At 35.5% G+C, this 18,720-nt stretch overlaps 1 protein-coding gene across 5 annotated transcripts in view; it reads left to right on the forward strand.

The window, feature by feature from the left end:
- Nucleotides 1–18,720, forward strand: part of PMS1 (PMS1 homolog 1, mismatch repair system component) — a 106,511-nt gene that overhangs the window by 22,352 nt on the left and 65,439 nt on the right. For all 5 annotated transcript variants that reach the window (XR_010662519.1, XM_065931919.1, XM_065931922.1 and 2 more), the window contains exon 4: nt 855–957. Coding sequence is in view for 4 of the 5 variants with exons in the window: in XM_065931919.1 (XP_065787991.1) it covers nt 855–957 (103 nt within the window). In the remaining variant the exon portion in view is untranslated. The remainder of the gene's footprint in view (nt 1–854; nt 958–18,720) is intronic.

The raw sequence follows: 18,720 nt of genomic DNA on the forward strand, positions 1-18,720 counted from the left end.
GTTGTCATTGCTCACTTGAAATGTGAGAAGGCTTTTTTGAATCCACCCTACTTTTTTGCCAGCATTCCCACTCACCAACTATGGTATTTTCTCATAATGGCATGTTTTACCATTGGTGTAGCATGTGCTCTTCTAGTAATCTCACAAAGTTGGTAAGTAGAAAGCCGAGGGTGAGGATGGCTCAAAAGAGTTCACACATTCTTAAATTTATGTTTCTGTGACTAACATTTTAGGAAGTATTTTCATGCTGAATGGAATCCCTTTTTATATGTTTTAATTCTAGTTTTTTAAATAAAACATTTCCATTTAAACAGTGAGTTTAAAGCTTGGGTTTGAGAAATATTGCTGATAAATCAACATATATGTTTGATTTATTGATTTTTATTCTTTTGAACCATTCACTTGAAATACAGAAGTGCAATTTTATACTCAATGTAAAGGAAGGAGTGAATGATCACTTTACAAAAGAATTTTTCACTTTGCCAACAACTTTGTGGGAATTGTCTGTTGAAAAGCAAGCTTCCCTAATGCAATTGAAGCATCTGATTTTACAGATATTAAGTCATTTAATACATAGAGTACAAATAGCCATTCAAGTATACTGATGTGTGTGTGTTTTAAGGTAATATATTTGAAATAAAAATCAGTAATTTGCAACATGAAAAATGTAAGCTAGCGTATTGTTTATTAGTGTATCACTAAGGACTATTTCAAAGAGAAGTGGTTGTAAGAACTTATTAAGTCAAACTTTTTTCAGTCGAGAGGATATACATTTATTATTTTAAACCTCATTTTATAATGAGCCCACTACAGTATATAAAATCATAATTTTATTTGAGTTTTTCTTATTCTAGGTTTCAATTACAACAAAGACAGCTGCTGATAACTTTAGCACCCAGTATGTGTTAGATGGTGGTGGTCACATAATTTCTCAGAAACCTTCACATCTTGGTCAAGGTAAGACAAGCTTTGTAGCATTCTTTGCCTTTCTCTCTCTCTCTCTTTTTTTTTTTAAATTGTTTTCTCTTTAAATGCAAAGGTATTGCTTTGGGCTTCTAATGATAAAGTCTGGTTAACTTCCAATTGAACATTTAGCCTTACTCTAGCTGCTGATTTTTTAAAATACATAGAGTTGTTTTCAAGAGGAACTGTGTGAAAGACTTTGAGCAACAACGTGAATTAGTTATTCTATAAAAATTGTAAGAGCAGTTGTTTTACTTGGTCGTTAGTGTCTTCTTTATATGAAAGATAATTTTTTTTTTAAATGACTAAAACATTATTGATTTAGTAATGCATGGCAGTAAACATTATTGATTTAGTAATGTATGGCAATTAACCATACTAATCAAGATATTATTAAATAAATAATTTAAAATATATTTATTTATGGAAAATTTCAAATATACATACAAATAGAATAAATACCCATCTCTCAGTTTCAGTAATTATCAACTCATTGCTAATGTTTCACATATTATTTGAAGCAAATAAATACATTATACTTGCTATTTGTAATTTAGTTCATTAGTATTGTATACATTTACACAATGTTAGTACATTTTAATTGACATCTTTTTAAGTTCCTCTCCTACTTATTTTGGGCTTCTCTGGTGGTTCACCAGTAAAGAATCCACCTGCCAATGCAGAAGACATGGTTTGATCCCTGGTGTGGGAAGTTCCCCTGGAGGAGGAAATGGCAACCCACTCCAGTATTCTTGCCTGGGAAATCCCACGGACAGAGGAACCTGGCAGGCTACAGTCCATGGGTTTGCAAAAGAGTAAGACATGACTTAGGGACTGAACAACTACCTGTTTACTTCTAGAGAAAAATATCTCTTCAGGTGTGAGTTTCACATATCTACTTTAATCTTTTGCTATTAAGTTCTGGTAATGGGATGTATAAAGTTGAGAGAATATTAAAGATATGGCCTGTTTAGAGTCATGCACAAAAGAATTATGAGATCTGAAAAAGGACTTGTGTTGTTGAGTATTTTGTTGTTAGTTGTCCTTGCGATTTGTGTTGTAAATTCATTTTTAATTTTTTGGTCCCTCATTGTAATTTATCAAAGCACTATATTTTTTTCTGTGGTTTCTTCCCTCCAATTTTAATGTTAAATTATTGGATTTTTTCAAATGATTTCTTTATTCATTGAATTTATTTTCTTATATCATAATACTGATACCAAATTTTCTCATTCTCTTATTTTATAAATCTTCATTTATACTTTTGCTTATTATAAATTAACATTTTTTCATCTACATAAAGGAAAGAGTTAATAGGAGCCCTTAAGAAAACACACTTTTCCCCCTCATTTATTTGGTAAATAAAAATGAGCTCAAGTCTAATAACAATTTAATTTGAGGTATTATATTGTGCATGCTTTAATTAGAAGTAATAGATTGTGATTCTTTTCTTTTTTATGTACTGAAAATAAAGACAAAGACAAGGCATTTTTTAATATGGTCCCTATCCAGAAATACTCTTACCCCGGTTCTTAGGAGTTCAAATGGTTTCCTAAGAAACCATTAGGAGATATTTGAGTGGCTCTCCTGTGGAGTACTTTGAAGTAATCTAGTCACCTTATAAAACTTAAATGTATTTATTTTTATCTTAGTAGTAGCCAGTCTGATCTGGATGACCAGTGCCTCTGCATCAGTCATACTTCTCATGCTTTTCTGTATTCATTTCCATGGGATCTGTGAAATAACAGTACTTAAATATGGAATCCTTCTGATCTTTGCCCATTTGCTGATTCATTTTTTTTCTTGCTGACCTAAGCCTTCTCTACTTTTAGTGAGACCATGTGGGCATATTAAGAAATTTCTACGATCAGTAAATGAACCTTATTTTCTTAGCATATTCCTGTTGTAAGAAACTACTTACTTAGAAGGTCAGTAATTGTGAAAGTAGTTACTGTCTTTCGTAACTCACTTCCCTCCACCAATTGCCTAGATAAACAACAAAAAATCAAACCCGTAGTTTCTTGTTGCTCCAGGTAGGCGTATTATAGAGATCCGCAAGCACTTTCAAAAGCCTCTTACACTTATATTGCCTTAGTGCTGATAGTTTCTGAGTGATTAAATCACAGACTCACATTTCACCGCCAGCTGTCATTCAGCTTCCATTTAAATATTTTCTGTGTAAGATAAAACTACAGTACAACCATCCTAATTAATACCTGTGCATTTAGGGTTCTTGCAGATTAATATTTGCTGTGGTGTGAATGTCCTTGCTTATCAGTTACTCCTCATATCATCTGATAGGATGGTGATACCTGTAGATAACCTAACTGTAGATGGAGGGACAGCTAACAGCAACATCTTTCTTAGGCATTTTAAAATGCATTACCCCTTTAAAACATATTTTAAAATATTTAAGTATTGTTTACTAGAGGTCCCAGTTCTGAGTTTTCCAGATGTAGGTTTTTAATTTATGGGTTAATTTAATCATTTAATTTTTTTGTTTAATGGAATATCATTTTAAATTACCTTTACCTTTCATTCACTTCTAAGACATTTTACAAATTAACAAGAAATGTAAAAATAAGTTTCTAGCTTTTAAATGATTTTACCAAGAGCTCTGACTAAATGACTTGTTTTGATATCTTTTTTTTCTGTCATCGATTCTATTTCCTTTACCCTAGATAATCAGCATTAAGCTTTCTAAATTGATTTGCCCTCCTAGGCAAATTGTTTTATCACCTCTTAGTAATTCTGCCTTAGGAATTTCTCAGATATCAGAAGTAATATATTTAAAGTACTCTGATCAGGGTATATCTTTTCCCTACCCTGTTATTGGAGTAGAGCATCATCATGTTCTTTGTAAATACTTGGTATGTGTGATTGTGTATGTATTGAAAAGTTTTTTTTTCTTCTTGAGAATAGAACTTTATTCATTGAATAATTTAAGAAAATGTTGATATATTCAAGCAACCATACCTCTTTACATTAGGAATATAAATAGCTGCCTTATGGCATAACATAGGGTCATGTAAAAATATAACAGGGAGCATATTACAGGACTGCAGTTTAATTCTGGTGTTTATAGAATGTGCTAAAGTTAGAGAGCTGAGCAGTTCTCTTGTAAAATATGATAGTATACTAGGGCCTCCTCCCTATTGGCCAATATTGCTTGGTATTTTTTTAAGGATATACATTTCATTTGGAATCAGCAAAGTTTTCCATCATTAAGTTTTATTCAGACATATGTATATAATTCTTGGCTTATTGGTTCAGTTTGTTGAGAAAATGTTTTTAGCTGGTGAAGCAATAAATTATCAGTTAATGTACAGATTAGGTACAGTGTGGTCTTCAATGCGTAACATATATTTAAAAGCCAACATACATCTTGTTCCTTTCATAAACACATATTTGCTGTACTGATTTATGCCTACCTTCCTTACCACTGTCTGTCCACAGCTACAGTATATGTCATTATATTTGTCCAGGCTAGTGGAGTACACAGGTGAGTGAAAGGAATTCACAGACTAGTGGAGAATACAGATGAGTGAAGAGGTAATGACAGCTATCTAGAGGACGGTAAGCAAATTTTTCAGAAAACATAATATTTCAGTTTGAAGATGGTCAGTAAGAAGAGGAAGGGAATATAACCTTTCAATAAGAGAAGAATGGTTGTAGAAGATTTCAGGAGACAACTGCTCTCTGTGTAATGACAGGGGAAAACACGTGATTTAAAAGTTGTATTTTTAAAAATTCATTGGAAAACTGTGTCACAAACAAGTCAAATGAACCAAGTTCAAGACGCACCTTTTGTGCCTTCCTAGAAGCACCTAGGCACAAAGAGATTGGTGGCTGCTGGTGTCCCTGAGTGTGTTAACTGAACCTGGAGGCATAGGCAGGTGGTGGAGAACCTGCTAGATGGGATAGTTTATAGCCCTCAGAGAAACTAGCTGAACTTTATTAGTTACACACAAGCTGACATGACAGGTTGGAGGATAGAATTGATCCTCAGATTCTAGTTCACCCGAGAAGCCAAATCTTATCAGGACTCTTGCTGAGTAAGCAGTGATGAAGAAAGTTAGGACTGAGCTAGAGAGAGAAGTATCTTAACGTTGATTACAGTGCTTAAATCCCAAAGCCCTGCCATAGGAAGAGACCTGATTCCATCTTCAAGACATTTGAAACCAGAAGTGAAATGGAACTAAAGTGAAGTCACTCAGTCGTGTCCGACTCTTTGTGAGTCCATGGACTGTAGCCCACCAGGCTTCTCCATCCATGGGGTTTTCCAGGCAAGAATACTGGAGTGGGTTGCCATTTCCTTCTCCAGGGGATCTTCCCCATCCAGGGATCAAACCCAGGTCTCCTGTATTGAAGGCAGATGCTTTACCCTCTGAGCCACCAGGGAACTGGATATAGGGCTACTCAACTCCAACCCAGATGAACTCCTTTTGAAGAGATCTACTCTTCACTCTAGCTGTTAGACAGAGAAAATGAATTACCTTCACTGGGGGAAGTATCTATTTCAGTATCTATTGTTCCTTTATACATCATGTCTCGTAAAAATAAAAATACTGAGAGACATGAAAAAAGGAAAATGGGATTCATAGTCAAGAGAAAAAGTAGTTGATATAAACAAACTTGTATATGTTTGAATTAGGAAACAAGAACTTTCATGTTAAAGGATTTAGAGAAAAAGATAGTCAAAATTGATAAGAAGGTGGAAAATTTCAGCAGAGAAATGGAATTCTAAGGAAGAACCTAATGAAAATTCTAGAACTAAAAGTATCATTAAAAATAATACAAGAAGTAAAGCTGAAAAGCCAATAAGGTAGATTAAACTGGTATACTAAGAATGACATAGCAGAGTTCTGTGAGAATGTTTGGAGATGATGGATGCAGGAGATGAAAGTTAGAAAATGGTAGCTTGGATATTAGGTTATGAAGGGCCTGTTAGGTTATGGTGAGGAATTTGTAACCCTTCTTGCAACCAGTGATGGGCAACTGAAACTTTTTAGGTAGAGGATGGATATCATGCTGTTTACAAAATAAACCAGCAAGACATTATAACTCCTACCATAGTTTATGTCTTACTGTAAGAGATGCTATCTTGAACTAAGGTTTGAGGAGAAGGAAAGGACATGACATAAATTTGAGAGATCTTTTGGGCATAGAATGGCTGGGCATAGGTGACTTAGATCATATTGGTAGTAAGAGATAGAGGGAAGAGTCTGTTAAATATAGAGTACCTGTTTTTGGAAACTGATATCAATGTTATATGGGAAAGGGAGGATAGATGTAGTATCAGACGCCAGGAGAAAGATCTGGGTATGGTGATTTGAAGTATCTTTGTAGTAATTTTGTATCCAGGTAATAATTTTGAATAAGGACCTATATATAAGTTGAGTACTGTAGGTCTCAGATATGTATATCTTAATTATAAGATGCACATTTTGACATCTCAGAAAACAGGTTGTGTGGCTTATTATTAAAGGCCTCCCCAATTACTTTGTCAACAAAGGTCCATCTAGTCAAGGCTCTGGTTTTTCCAGTGGTCATGTATGGATGTGAGAGTTGGACTGTGAAGAAAGCTGAGTGCTGAAGAATTGATGCTTTTGAACTGTGGTGTTGGAGAAGACTGTTGAGAGTCCCTTGGACTGCAAGGAGATCCAACCAGTCCATCCTAAAGGAGATCAGTCCTGGGTGTTCATCGGAAGGACTGATGTTGAGTCTAAAACTCCAATACTTTGGCCACCTGATGCGAAGAGCTGACTCATTGGAAAAACCCTGATGCTGGGAAAGATTGAGGGCAGGAGGAGAAGGGGACGACAGAGGATGAGATGGTTGGGTGGCATCACCAACTTGATGGACATGAGTTTGGGTGGACTCTGGAAGTTGGTGATGGCCAGGGAGGCCTGGCGTGCTGCGGTTCATGCGGTCGCAAAGAGTCAGAGATGACTGAGCGACTGGACTGAACTGAACTGAAATCCCTTTTGGATAAGCAGTTGTGTATATTGATTGCAGGGATAAGCAACAATTTTACAGTTTCCTCCCAAACAAGTGTTTTATGAGACCTAAAAAGGGAAACTAGCCACAAGTGAAAAAAGCTATGTTAAATAGAAAGGGATTGCCATCATAGGCCAAGCATTGAAATTCAAGACACCCAAGGAAATTGCCTTATCCATGAGGCACTTTAAAAGAAATTTCAGAGCGATGAAAGGCTGGTGTGACTAGTTCTGTGTTGCCTGGGATGGTTATTTGGGCATTGTAGCATAGTTTAATTTGCATATTGTTTTTTTACATTTTAGAGGTTCATAGAAGTGTATTTCTTACAGCTTTGCTGAAAAGAATTATCGGCATATGAGTGGCATTTAAAGCTGTGGGAGTGGAGGAAATATCTAGGAAGAACATAGAGTGAGATGAGAAGGCATATGAGGTCTCGGAATATGGTGTTAGGTGAATTTTGGTGTGGGTGTGACCTTTCTTTAGCAATGAAGACAGTGCGTACCTGTTCTAATTGCTGGGTGCATGTACTCCTTGATCTCTGTCAACTTTACCTCAGAATTTAGCAGTGGTATTTTTACTTCCCTAAGGCAGAGAATAGCAGCACCACAGTGTTACTAGTGAGGAGTACTCTGGTGTTCCTGGGCTTCTGTTCTGTGTGTGAAAGTGACTTGCATTTAGGCCAAGAAAATACCCTGGAGGGAGGCCAAAAAAGAAAACCCCACTTTAAATTGTTTGTACAGTTATCCCTCAGTATTCACAGAGGATTGGTTACAGGTCACCCTACAGATACCAGAATTCTCAGGTGCTCAAGGCCCTTATGTAAAATGGTGTGGTAGTTGGCATATGACCTACAAACATCCTCCCATACATTTTAAATCATCTCTAAATTATTTATAATATCTAGTACAATGTAAAAGATATATAAATAGTTGCCATTGGTTGCAGCAAATTCAAGTTTCGCTTTTTGGAACTTTATGGAATTTTTTTTTCCAACTATTTTGACTCAGTAGTTGCTTGAATCTACAGATGTGGAACCCACTAATAAGGGAGACTAACTGTGATATGCTAATGATGCACCTGATCAAGAGAAAAGAAACAGAAAAACATCAAGTGTGAGCCAAGTAGAAATATGGCTTTTCCTCTGGTCCTATTCCACAAAGATCTTTTTCCCAACCTTGTTTTATTTGTGTTTTTTTTTTTCTTTTAGTAAATTCCCTTTCAAAAACTATAAAAATACCATGTGTAATTATTTAACTGCAGAAACAATTTAAACAAATACAAAGTTTATTCTTATTACCTTGTTTATTTTCTTTCTTCAGTGCATTCATTCATTCATGGATTCTTTTGTTGTTCATTCAAAACTTTTAAATAAAATGCCTACAGGTTATTAGTCAGTGTTTGAATTGCTAGAGAAATAATGACAAATGTGGCAGACCCTAACCCTAACTTGTTCTCATGCTACTTGTATTCTAAAAGAAGAGGCAGATGCATGTTTTTTCAAATATTGATAATCTCTAGGAAGAGATAAAACATGGTTTAACTTTGGGAGCAGCAGCCTTTGATAGGGCATTTAGGAATGGATTCTCTAAGGGGTGTTACTTAGGTTGAGATCTGAACCTTGATAAAGGAGTTAGCAGTGCAAAGGGTAGGGGAAAGAACACATGTCCAAAAACCGGGAGGTGGAAAGAAGTCTGATGTGCTGGAGTACTGGAAGGAAGGACATTTGGAGGAAAGGAGATAGCCATAGTGAAAGTTAAATAGGATCATGTAAGCTTTTATCTTTTTTATTCCTAACCCTTTTCTCCAGCTTTTACCCAGTATCACTAAGGATTTTTTTTTTCTTTTTTTTTTTTCCCATTTATTTTTATTAGTTGGAGGCTAATTACTTTACAGTATTGTAGTGGTTTCTGTCATACACTGACATGAATCAGCGATGGATTTACATGTATTCCCCATTCCGATCCCCCCTCCCACCTCCCTCTCCACCCGATCCCTCTAGGTCTTCCCAGTGCACCAGGCCCGAGCACTTGTCTCCTGCATCCAGCCTGGGCTGGTGATCTATTTCACCCTAGATAATATACATGTTTCAGTGCTGTTCTCTCAAAACATCCCACCCTCGCCTTCTCCCACAGAGTCCAAAATTCTGTTCTGTACATCTGTGTCTCTTTTTCTGTTTTGCATGTAGGGTTATCGTTACCATCTTTCTAAATTCCATATATATGCGTTAGTATACTGTATTGGTCTTTATCTTTCTGGCTTACTTCACTCTGTATGATGGGCTCCAGTTTCATCCATCTCTTTAGAACTGATTCAAATGAATTCTTTTAATGGCTGAGTAATATTCCATGGTGTATATGTACCACAGCTTCCTTATCCATTCACCTGCTGATGGGCATCTAGGTTATTTCCATGTCCTGGCTATTATAAACAGTGCTGCAAATAACATTGAGGTGCACGTGTCTCTTTCAGATTTGGTTTCCTCAGTGTGTATGCCCAGAAGTGGTATTGCTGGGTCATATGGCAGTTCCAATTCCAGTTTTTTAAGAAATCTCCACACTGTTCTCCATAGTGGCTGTACTAGTTTGCATTCCCACCAACAGTGTAAGAGGGTTCCCTTTTCTCCACACCCTTTCTAGCATTTATTGCTTGTAGACTTTCGGATAGCAGCCATCATGACTGGCGTGTAATGGTACTTCATTGAGGTTTTGATTTGCATTTTTCTGATAATGAATGATGCTGAGCATCTTTTCATGTGTTTGTTAGCCATCTATATGTCTTCTTTGGAGAAATGTCTGTTTAGATCTTTGGCCCATTTTTTGATTGGGTCATTTATTTTTCTGGAATTGAGCTGCAGGAGTTGCTTGTATGTTTTTGAGATTAATCCTTTGTCTGTTACTTCGTTTGCTATTATTGAATTTTTCTTTTAAAACATTGAGTTCCAGGCTATGTTAGGATTTCCCCTATGTTGTATCACTTACATTTTAAGAATATTTATTAGTGTTTATTTAACAGTTATATTTCAAATGCCAGCCACATTGCCATTTTCTGTTTATATTTAGGTCTGAAGATTTTTTGCTCGTTGTTTATTTTCTTCTCTTATCATGAATTCTTTGGTTTTGATGTAGTTGTCATTTGGTTAGTGTTCCTCCTCCACTGTTTTCATCAAATATACTTGGGTAATATACTTTCAAATCTCTGCAGGTGTAGAACAGTTTATATTTTCCCTGTATGCATATCATATTTATCTTGCCTGGGTATAAATTTCTTAATTACCCCTCAGTAGTTTGAGATTGTCTTCTAGTATTATAGATAGCAAATTTAATGTTAGTCTTTCTGAATAAAGAACTTGTTCTTTCTGAAGTTTTTGTGAAGTTTTTCATTCTCCTTAAAATTTAGGACCTCCAGTGGAATGTGGTGTCTTTTAGTTTTTTTTTAATTCCTATTTGTAATAGCTGTAATTTCTTGAAATCTGCACTCAAACCTTTAACTCAAGAAAAATTTTCTTCTATTATTTATTTAAATACATCTGCATTTGTTTCTTTTTCTTTTCCTGGAATTCCTGATTTTAAGCTAGGCTTTTTAAGTCTTATATTTCCTTCATGATTGCCATTTGTGTTTCTGCCGTTTGTGATGATTACACATCAGAGTAGGTCAGTTGCTACACCTTTGCAGCAACTTTCAGGTGTTTTGATTCTGATTCACAGTAAGAAATAACATTTTACATAGCAAACTAGGTTATACAAATCCAATCAAAACAAAAAATATACTTATTATGTGTGATGTACTTTGTTATCATTTAGTCTGTTTGTATTTTAGTAGTTTTTTTTCTAATGCTAGTTGCGGTATACTGAATCACTGATTATCAATCAACGATGGCCCCCCCTTGCCACCCAGGAACATATGACAGTGTCTGGAGGCATTTTTGATCGTCACAACTGGGTTGGCTGCTGGCTGCATCTAGTAGGGAGAGCCAGGGATCCAGGTGCACATCTTGAAATGCACTGGCAGCCCCCACGATAAACGTCAGTCATGCCACGTTTGAGAAGCCGTATCTAAACTAATTCTTTGGCTTTTCAGCGCTTTGTGTCTCAGCCCTGCTGTACATTCGTTAGAATGACATGAGATTGATTTATTAAGTCTGGATTAGCTGGTAACTGGTCATTGTAGAAGTTGCTTAGTGTTTGAAAAATACTGACTTAAGGTATATGGCCTTGAAAAAGCATCCAGTACTAATTTCATGGGTTTTTTCCAGACAAAAGCTAATTATTAACCTGATATTTAAGCGGTATAATTTTTATACCTTTATTTGAGTTTTTCCTTCTTTTATTGAAATATTGTTGATTTGTAATATTAGTTTCAGATGTACAGTATAGTGATTAAATAATTTTATAGATTATACTTCATTGAGTTATTGTAAAAACTACTGGTTACATTCTCTGTGCTGTATAATATATTCTTGTAGTTTATTTATTTTATACAAAGCAGCTTGTAGCTCATTCCTCTACTCCTATCTTGCCCCGAGCCCAATTAGTAATCAATATTTTGTTCTCTACATCTGTGAATCTTTTTTTATCGTATTCATTCATTTGTTGTGTTTTAGATTCAACATATAAGTGAAATCATACAATATTTGTCTTTCTGATTTATTTCACTAAGCACAGTACCCTCTAGGTCCATACATGTTGTTGGAAATGGCAGAATTTCATTCTTTTTTGTGGCTGAGTAGTAGTCTTTTGTATATATACACTGCATCTTTTTTATGGGCTTCCCTTGTGGCTCAGCTGGTAAAGAATCTGCCTGCAATGTGGGAGACCTGGGTTCAATCCCTGGGTTGTGAAGATCCCCTGGAGAAGGAAAATGGCTACCCACTCCAGTGTTCTGGCCTAGAGAATTCCATGGACTTTATAGTCCATGGGGTCTCAAAGAGTTGGACATGATTAAGCGACTTTCACTTCACTTCACTTCACATCTTTTCCATACATACATATGTGGTTGGATGCTTAGGTTGCTTCCATATTTTGGCAGTTGTAAATAACGCTGCTGTGATTATTGGGGTGCATGTATCTTTTAGACTTAGTGTTATTTTTTTCCTTCAGGTATATACTCAGGAGTGAAATTGCAGGATCATAATGTACTTTTAGTTTTTTGAGGAATTTCTATACTATTTTCCATAGTATATTGTCACAATATATTTCCATAGTCAATTATTGGCTGCATCAATTGACATTTCTGCCAACAGTGTGTTAGGTTTCATGTCTCTTCACATCCTTGCCGGTTTGTTATTTGCACTCATATGATAGCCATTCTTAAGTTGATAACTTGTGTTTTGATTTGCATTGCTCTTAATGATTAAGGGCAGTTGAGCATCTTTTCACGTGCCTCATAGCCATCTATATATTTTCTTTGGAAAAATGTCTGTTCGGTCTTTGGCTCACTTTTTAACCAGGTGAGTTGTTTTTGATATTCAGTTGTATGAGCTCTTTCTGTATTTTTTATATTACCCCCTTATTGGTCTTATTATTTCAAATATTTTCTCCTATTTTTCTCCCATTTTGTTCTATTAATGATTTCCTTTGCCATGCAAAATATTTTAAGTTTATTTAGGTCTCATTTATTTTTGCTTTTATTACCTTTGCCTTAGGAGATACTGCAAAAAAAATATTGCTATGATTTATCTTACAGTGTTATGCCCATAATTTCTAGATGTTTTATGGTTTCCAGTCTTATATTTAGATCTTTAATCCATTTCGAGGTTATTTTTGTAAATGGTGTGAGAAAATACTCTAATAATTTCATTCTGTTACATGTAGCTGTTTGTTTTCAAAGTACCACTTACTGAAGAGACTGTCGTTTCTCCATTGTATGTTCTTGCCTTCTTTGTCATTAATTGGCCATAACTGTCTGAATTTATTTCTAGGCTCTATTCTATTTAACTGATCTATGTGCCTGTTTTTTTGTGCCAGTACTGTATGGACAATGTGCTTCCCTGATGTCTCAGAGGTAAAGAATCCACCTGCCAATGCAGGAGATGTGGGTTCAGTCCCTGGGTCAGGAAGATCCCCTGGAGAAGGAGATGGCAACCCACTCCAGTGTTATTGCCTGGAATATCCCATGGTCTGAGGAGCCTGGTGGGCTACAGTCTTACGGGGTTGCAAAAGACTCAGACATGACTTAGCGACTGAAAAACAGCAATTATACATACTGTTTTGTGTCAGTACCATACATACTATACCTGAAGATTTGTAGTATAGTCTGAAGTCAGAGAGTATGATACTTTCAGCTTTGTTCTTTTTTTCTCAAGATTGCTTTGATCCTTTAGGAGCTTTCATGGTTTCATATAAATTCTAGGATTATTTGTAGTAGTTCTCTGAAAAATGTCATGGGGTATTTTGACAGAATTGGCATTAAGTGTGTAGATTGCTTTGGGTAGGATGTACATTTTTAACAATACTATTTTTTTCAACCCATGGATACAATATATCTTTCCATTTCTTTGTACCTTTAATTTCTTTCAGTGTTTTATATTAATAGTTTTCAGAATATAGATCTTTCACCTCCTTAGCTAAGTTTATGCCTAGGTATTTTTTAAAACTTATTTATTTTTTATTGGAGGATAGTTGCTTTATAGTATCATGTTGGTTTCTGTCATGCACCAACATGAATCAGCCATGGGTATCCATATGCCCCTTCCGTCCTGAACTTCCCTCCTACTGCTACCCTATCTTATCTGTCTAGGTTGTCACAGAGCCCCAGGCTGCGCTCCCTGTGTTAGATAGCAACTTCCCATTAGCTATCTGTTTTACATATGGTAGTGTGTATATTTCAAGGCTGCTTTCTCAATTTACCCGACATTTTCCTTCCTCCATTGTGTCCAGAAGTCTGTTTCTATGTCTGAGTCTCTATTCCTGCCCTGCACATAGGCTCATCAGTACCATTTTTATAGTTTCATATACATGTGTTAATATACAGTATTTGTTTTTCTCTTTCTGACTTACTTCACTCTGTATAACCTGCTGTACATTCATCTGCCTCACTAGAACTGACTCAAATTCGTTCCTTTTTAAGGCTGAATAATATATTCCAGTGTGTATATGCACCACAGCTTATTTATCCATTCATCAGCAGATTTACAGGTTGCTTCCATGTCCTGGCTATTGTAAATAGTGCTGCAGTGAACACTGGGGTGCATGTATCTTTTTCAGTTATGGTTTTCTAAGGTATATGCCCAGCAGTGGGATTGCTGGTCATATGGTAGTTCTATTCCTTATGCCTAGGTATTTTTTTTTAACCTTTAAATATATATGTTTTACTGAAGTAGAGTTGACTTACAATGTTTCAGGTGCCCAGCAAGGTGATTTGATTATACAAAAAAGCAACATTATTTTTTGAAATTATTTTCTATCATAGGTTATTATAAGATATTGACTATAGTTCCTATGGTATACAGTAAATCTTTGTTACTTGTTACATATCTACCTATTAATTAGAAATCTAGCATTCTATTCATACTAAGTCAAACAAGTGGAATCAAATGTCATTTTTTTTTTAGTAAGGCAAAAATTTGTTAAGTTTTCTAAAATATATATTATGCATATTTGTATTTATATAAAAGCTTTTCTACTACACTTGATAAATGCTTGAGAAAGAATAAAAAAAGAGAGAAATTGGAGAAATTTTTCCAATTGGAGAAACTGGAGAACATAAACTAAGTGAAATGGGAGCACTGAATATGAAATAGAAAAAGTGAAAAAACTAGATAAAAGACTATCATAGAATCCAGTTGTTTTTAAGCATGACTGCTCATTAGAAACATATCTGGAACTCTGGACAAAATAGCAATACCTGAGCATTTGCATTTTTCAAAAACTTTCAAGATAATTGTGATATGCATCTCGATTTTAAAAAGTGATTGCAGGTTTTTCTGTTAGATTCTAGTTTTGGTGATATTGAGCTCTGTTATTTTTCTGTTGACCAGTCATGATACAATGGTATTAAGTGAATAACAGTTAAACGATCACAGTAGTAAAAGATGTTTATCAGCTTTCACAATCAATATCCAGAGGGAAAAAAAAAGATAATTGCAATTGCATGCCTTAATGGCAACATGATAAACTTAACAATATAAAATAATTACATACAATTTGGAGGAGTTAAGTAAAGTGATGTGAAAAGTGGAAATTCATACATGCACATGTTTTCATCTACCCAGCCGGTCTATGTCTTTTGGTTTCTGTATATAGTCTATTTCCGTTTAAGGTAATGATTGATATGTATGGTCCTGTTACCATTTTCTTAATTGTTTTAGGTTTATTTTCTGTAGGGTCTTTCCTTCTCTTGTTTCCTGCCTAGAGAAGTTCCTTTAGCATTTGTTGTAAAGTTTGTTTGGTGGTGTTGAATTCTCTTAACTTTTGCTTGTCTGGAAAGCTTTTGATTTTTCCATCAAATCTGAAGGTGAGTCTTGCTGGTAGAGTATTCTTGGTTATAGGTTCTTTCCTTTCATCACTTTAAATATATCATGCCATTCCCTTCTGGCTTGTAGTTTCTGTTGAGAAATCAACTGATAGCCTGATGGGAGTTCCCTTGTATGTTATTTGTCATTTTTCCCTTGTCACTTTTAATGTTTTATATCTGTCTTTAATTTCTGTCAGTTTGATACTATGTGCCTTCGTGTGTTCCTCCTTGGGTTTATCCTTCCTGGGACTCTCTGTGTTTCTTGGACTTGGTTGACTAAGTTTTCAGCTATTATCTCATCAGATGTTTTCTCAGGTCCTTTCTCTTCTCCTTCTGAGACCCATATAATGTGAATGTTGGTGCATTTTATGTTGTCCCAAAGGTCTCTTAGGCTGTCTTCACTTCTTTTCATTCTTTTTTCTATATTCTGTTCTGTGGCAGTGATTTCCACCATTCTGTGCCCCAGGTCTTTTATGCATTCTTCTGCCTCCATTATTCTGCTATTGATTCCTTTTAGTGTATTATTCATCTCTGTTCTTTAGTTCTTCTAGGTGTTTGGTAACATTTATTGCAACTTCTCAATCTTTGCCTCCATTTTTTCCTTGAGATCTTGGGTTATCTTCACTGTCATTATTCTGAATTCTTTTTCTGGAAGATTGCCTATCTCCACTTCATCTAGTTGTTTTTCTCTGGTTTTATCTTGTCCCTTATCTGGGACATAACTTCCTGCTTTTTCATCGTGATTAACTTTCTGTAATAATGGTTTTTGTGTTAGCCTCTGTGACACTGCTGCTTCTTGCTGCTTCTGTCTGCCCTCTGATGGCTAAGGCTAAGAGGCTTGTGTAAGCTTCTTGATGGGAAGCTGGTGATGGGAAAAATTGGGTCTTGCTCTGGTGGGCAGGGCCTTGATCAGTAGAGCTTTAATCCAATTATCTGCAGATCGGTGGAGTTGCAGTCCCTCCCTGGCACTTGTTTGGCCTAGTCAACCTAGCCCTGGGGTCTGCAGGCTCTCTGGTAGGGTTAATGGCAAACTCCAGAAGGGTTTGTAGCAAGGGGGACTTTCTCATGCACCTGTCCCTGTGGTAAGCCCCTGCCGACCCATGCCTCCATAGGAGGCCTCCAACACCATCAGGTTGTTTTGGTTCAGTTTCCTGTGGGGTTGGTACTCCTGTGCATGCAGAATTTTGTTTGTGCCCTCAAAAACTGGAGTCTGTTTCCCCCAGTCCTCTGGAAGTCCTATAATCAAATCCCTTGGCCCTTAAGGTCAGATTCCCTGGGAATTCCCAGTCCCTTTGTCAGATCCCCAGGCTGGGAAATCTGATGTGGGGTCCAGAACATCCACAGCAGTGTGAGCATTTCTTCACTATTATTGTTTTCCAGTCTGTGAGTCACCCATCTGGCCGGTATGGGATTTGACTTTATTGTGATTGCACCCCTCCTACCATCTAGCTGCAGCTTCTTCTTTGTCTTTGGACTTAGGCTGTCTTTTTTTGGTGGGTTCCAGCATCCTCCTGTTGATGGTTGTTCAATAGCTAGTTGCAATTTTGGTGCTCTTACAGGAGGAGATGAGTGCATGTTCTGCTCTACCATCTTGAACCAGAAGCCAGTCCTTGGTGTTTCTGATGCAATTTTAAATAGGACTGTTTTCTTATTTTCTTTTTCTGATAGTTCATTATTAGTTATTATTATTAGTTGTTTCATTATTACCAACAGATTTCTGTATATTAATCTTGTATCCTTCAAGTTTAATGTATTCATCTATTACTCCTGGTAGTTTCTTGGTGAAGATGTTAGGGTTTTCTTTGTACAATATCAGGTCATCTTATTGTTGTTTGATTGCTGTGGTTAGCATTTCCAATACTATGTTAAATAAAAGTGGCAAGATTTGGAATCCTTGTGTAATTCCTTTGAGCATGATATTAGCTGTGGATTTGTCATCAGTGGTCTTTATTATCTTAATATAAATCCCCTCTATACCAGCTTTGGTGAGAGTTTTTATCATGAATGGTTGTTCAGTTTTGTCAAAATGCTTTTTCTGTGTCTGTTGTCATGTGATTTTTATCCTTTTGTTAATGTGGTATATCACATAGATTGATTTACAGGTGTTGAACCATCCTTGCATCCCTGGAATAAATCCCACTTCATCACGGTGTATTATCCTTTTTCATATATTGTTGAATTTGGTTTGCTAGTGTTTTGTTGAGGATTTTTGTATCTATATTCATCAGAGATATTAGCTTATAATTTTATTTTATAATATCTGGCTAACAGAGGCCTTGTAGAATGAATTTGGGAGTGTTCCCTCTTCTTCAGTATTTTGGAATAGTTTGAGAGCATAGGTATTATTTCTTCTTTATATGTTTGGTAGAATTCGCCTGTGAGGTTCTTTGGTCCTGGAAGTTTTTGGGAGTTTTTTTTATTATAAATTCAGTTTCATTACTAGTGATCAGTCTGTTTAGATTGTTTTTTTCCTGGTTCAGTTTTGGGAGATTATATGTTTCTAGAAATTTATCCTTGTAGAATGTCTGATTTGTTGGTATGTAACTGTTTACAATATTTTCTTATGTGTGGCTTTTTTTTTTTTTTTTGTATCTCTATTTTCTTATGTGTGTGTTTGTTTTATCTCTTATGTTTCTCTTCTTTCATTTTCTAGTTTTATTTATTTGAAATCTCTTTATATTGATGAACCTGGCTGAAGGCTTATCAATTTTGTCTATGTTTTTAAGAAAACAATTTTCTGTTTCATTGATCTTTTTATTGTTTTCTTGGGATTCTTTATTTCCTCTCTGAGTGTTGTTATTGCATTCGTTCTGCTGATTTGGGTTTTGCTTGTTCTTCTTTTTCTAATTCCTTTAGATGGTAGTTTGGATTGTTCGTTGAAGATTTTTTTATTTCTTGAGATAGGCCTGTATTAGTGTAAACTGCTTTTGCTGTATTGGGTAGATTTTGGAGAATTGTTTTTTTATTTTCATTTGCCTCGAGGTGTTTTTTTATTTCTTTTTTAGTTTCTTCATTGATCTGTTGAATTTTTAGTAACATATGGTTTAGTCTTCATGTGGTTTGCATTTTCCCCATTTTCTTTCTATAATGGATTTCTAGTTTCATACTGTTGTGGTCAGGAAAAATGTTTGATATAATTTCTGTTATCTTAAATTTTTTTCTTATTTCTTTCTCTTAAATCTTTGAGTCATCAGCTTGCAGTTTTTAAAAAGCTTATCAATATTGGTGAATTTTTGTATAACCATTTTAGTACTCAAGATGGGAGAAAAAAGCAACATTTTCAGCATATTATGCTTTGTTTCAAAA

This window comes from Muntiacus reevesi, chromosome 3 (genome assembly GCF_963930625.1).
Source record: "Muntiacus reevesi chromosome 3, mMunRee1.1, whole genome shotgun sequence".
In the NCBI taxonomy this organism is placed as follows: domain Eukaryota; kingdom Metazoa; phylum Chordata; class Mammalia; order Artiodactyla; family Cervidae; genus Muntiacus; species Muntiacus reevesi.